Source organism: Ursus maritimus, unplaced genomic scaffold (genome assembly GCF_017311325.1).
Source record: "Ursus maritimus isolate PB19 unplaced genomic scaffold, ASM1731132v1 scaffold_24, whole genome shotgun sequence".
NCBI classification, from domain to species: Eukaryota; Metazoa; Chordata; class Mammalia; order Carnivora; family Ursidae; genus Ursus; species Ursus maritimus.
In genome coordinates this window covers 960,080-961,759 of record NW_024424897.1, presented here as the reverse complement: position 1 = coordinate 961,759, position 1,680 = coordinate 960,080, and the positions used below count along the sequence as shown (strand labels likewise).

At 67.8% G+C, this 1,680-nt stretch overlaps 1 protein-coding gene across 1 annotated transcript in view; it reads right to left on the bottom strand.

Moving 5' to 3' along the window:
- FASN (fatty acid synthase) overlaps positions 1 to 1,680 on the bottom strand; it is an 18,169-nt gene that overhangs the window by 13,791 nt on the left and 2,698 nt on the right. Inside the window, exons 5-8 of the mRNA XM_040639962.1 lie at positions 1,478 to 1,600; positions 1,277 to 1,392; positions 1,055 to 1,189; positions 76 to 547 (exon numbers count right to left, since the gene is read on the bottom strand). Of these exons, the coding sequence (XP_040495896.1) occupies positions 76 to 547; positions 1,055 to 1,189; positions 1,277 to 1,392; positions 1,478 to 1,600 (846 nt within the window). The remainder of the gene's footprint in view (positions 1 to 75; positions 548 to 1,054; positions 1,190 to 1,276; positions 1,393 to 1,477; positions 1,601 to 1,680) is intronic.

Here is a 1,680-nt window from a genome sequence, read left to right as displayed (position 1 = left end):
TGGCCGTCAGCCCCAGCCACCCGCTCCAGCCACCTGCTCACCCTCCAGGGAGGGCCCGGGGAGCAGCGTGCTCACCAGAGCAGATGAACCAGAGTGGACGCCGTCCGGTGGGCGGCTGCTGAACCTCCTGCAGCTCCAGACTGCTGTCCTCGGCTCCCAGCACCGTGTAGCCCCGGAACGGCATGGCGCTGGGGGGGCTGGCCGCAATGTCATTGAGCATGCTCACGAAGGCCGCGTCCCGGCCGTGCTGGTGGCCCTGTTCCAGCAGGCACCGCACGGCCTCTGGGGTGCGCCCGCTGGCCTGCAGCAGACGGGGCAGGGTGACGTGCGGGGTGGACGGCGAGGGTGGCTGCAAATTGGGCCTGAGGATGACGTGCACATTGGAGCCGCCGAAGCCAAAGGAATTGATACCCACGTTGCCTCCACGGACGGGCAGGGGCCGGTCCACCACCTGCAGCCGCCCTTCCCGAAGGGCAGGGATCTCAGGGTTCGGGCTGTGGAAGTGTAGGTTGGGGGCCCAGACCCCGTTTTCCAGGGACAGCAGCACCTGTGGGTGGCTCGCAGTTGGTGGGGCAGCTGGCCCTGGACTCCCTGCATTGCTGTGTGGGGTCGGGCCTACCTGTCCCCCAACCTTACCCCTCCACAGTGCAGGGACCCAATGACCTCACCACAAGCCCTTTCCCCTCTCTGGGCTTCATGCCTCCACCTGGGGCCCTAAGGCGCCCCCCAGATGGATGGGCTGTGGGCCTGGACACAGAGGCCCCCTCAGCCAGGGCTCCCTCCAGGTCCCAGTTCTTGCAGAAACTGTAAGCAGGTTACTACGTCAGCCCGAAGGAGCTTAGAGCACCAGGAAGCCCCCACCGCACCCAGAAGCTGCCAGTGCGTGGTCTTCCCACAGGCCACCCAGCCCCCTCCTCTGGCTGAGTGACCCACAGGGAGCAAAGGTGGACACTGGTCATAGGCTTGTGCCCTGCTGTCCGGTCCTCGGTGGCTGGCACCCTGCGGAACCCTCCCTTTCCGGGCAGGCAGGATGGCTCCAGACCTGCCCACCTACCTTGGCCAGCGCCGCGAGCCCCGAGGCGGGCTCTGGGTGCCCCATGTTCGACTTCGTGGACCCAATCAGCAAGGGGTCCCGGCGGGTGGTGCAAAGGGCTCGGTCAATGCCGTTCAGCTCCTGGGGGTCGCCGACCTGTGCAGGACAAGAGGAGAATCAGGACCCTGCCCCGGTGCCTCTCGGCGTGGGGCATGGGGCGTGGGGCGTGGGCGGGGCTCTCACCTTGGTGCCCGTACCATGGGCTTCGATATACTCGAGGGACTCTGGGGCCAGCCCAGCTGGCTCATACAGGGAGCGGATGAGCTGCTCCTGTGCCTCCCCGGAGGGGAAGGTCACACCTGTGGGAGGAGCCAGGCCTCAGCCCAACCAATGACCACCCGTAGCAGCCCGGCCCGGGCCCCTCCGGCCCCGGCCGGCACCCACCTTGCTCCTTGCAGCCATCGGTGTTGATGCCGGCGTTCAGGATGGTGGCGTACACGCGCCGGGCCAGGGACTTCTTGGTCAGCAGCATGACCACCACGGCTTCCGAGCGGCAGTAACCGTTCCCTGCGTGCAGGGGGCACCTCAGGCCCAGGGGCTCTGCTGATCCGAGCCCCTGGGGCCAGGACCTCCGGCGCCACCCCCCT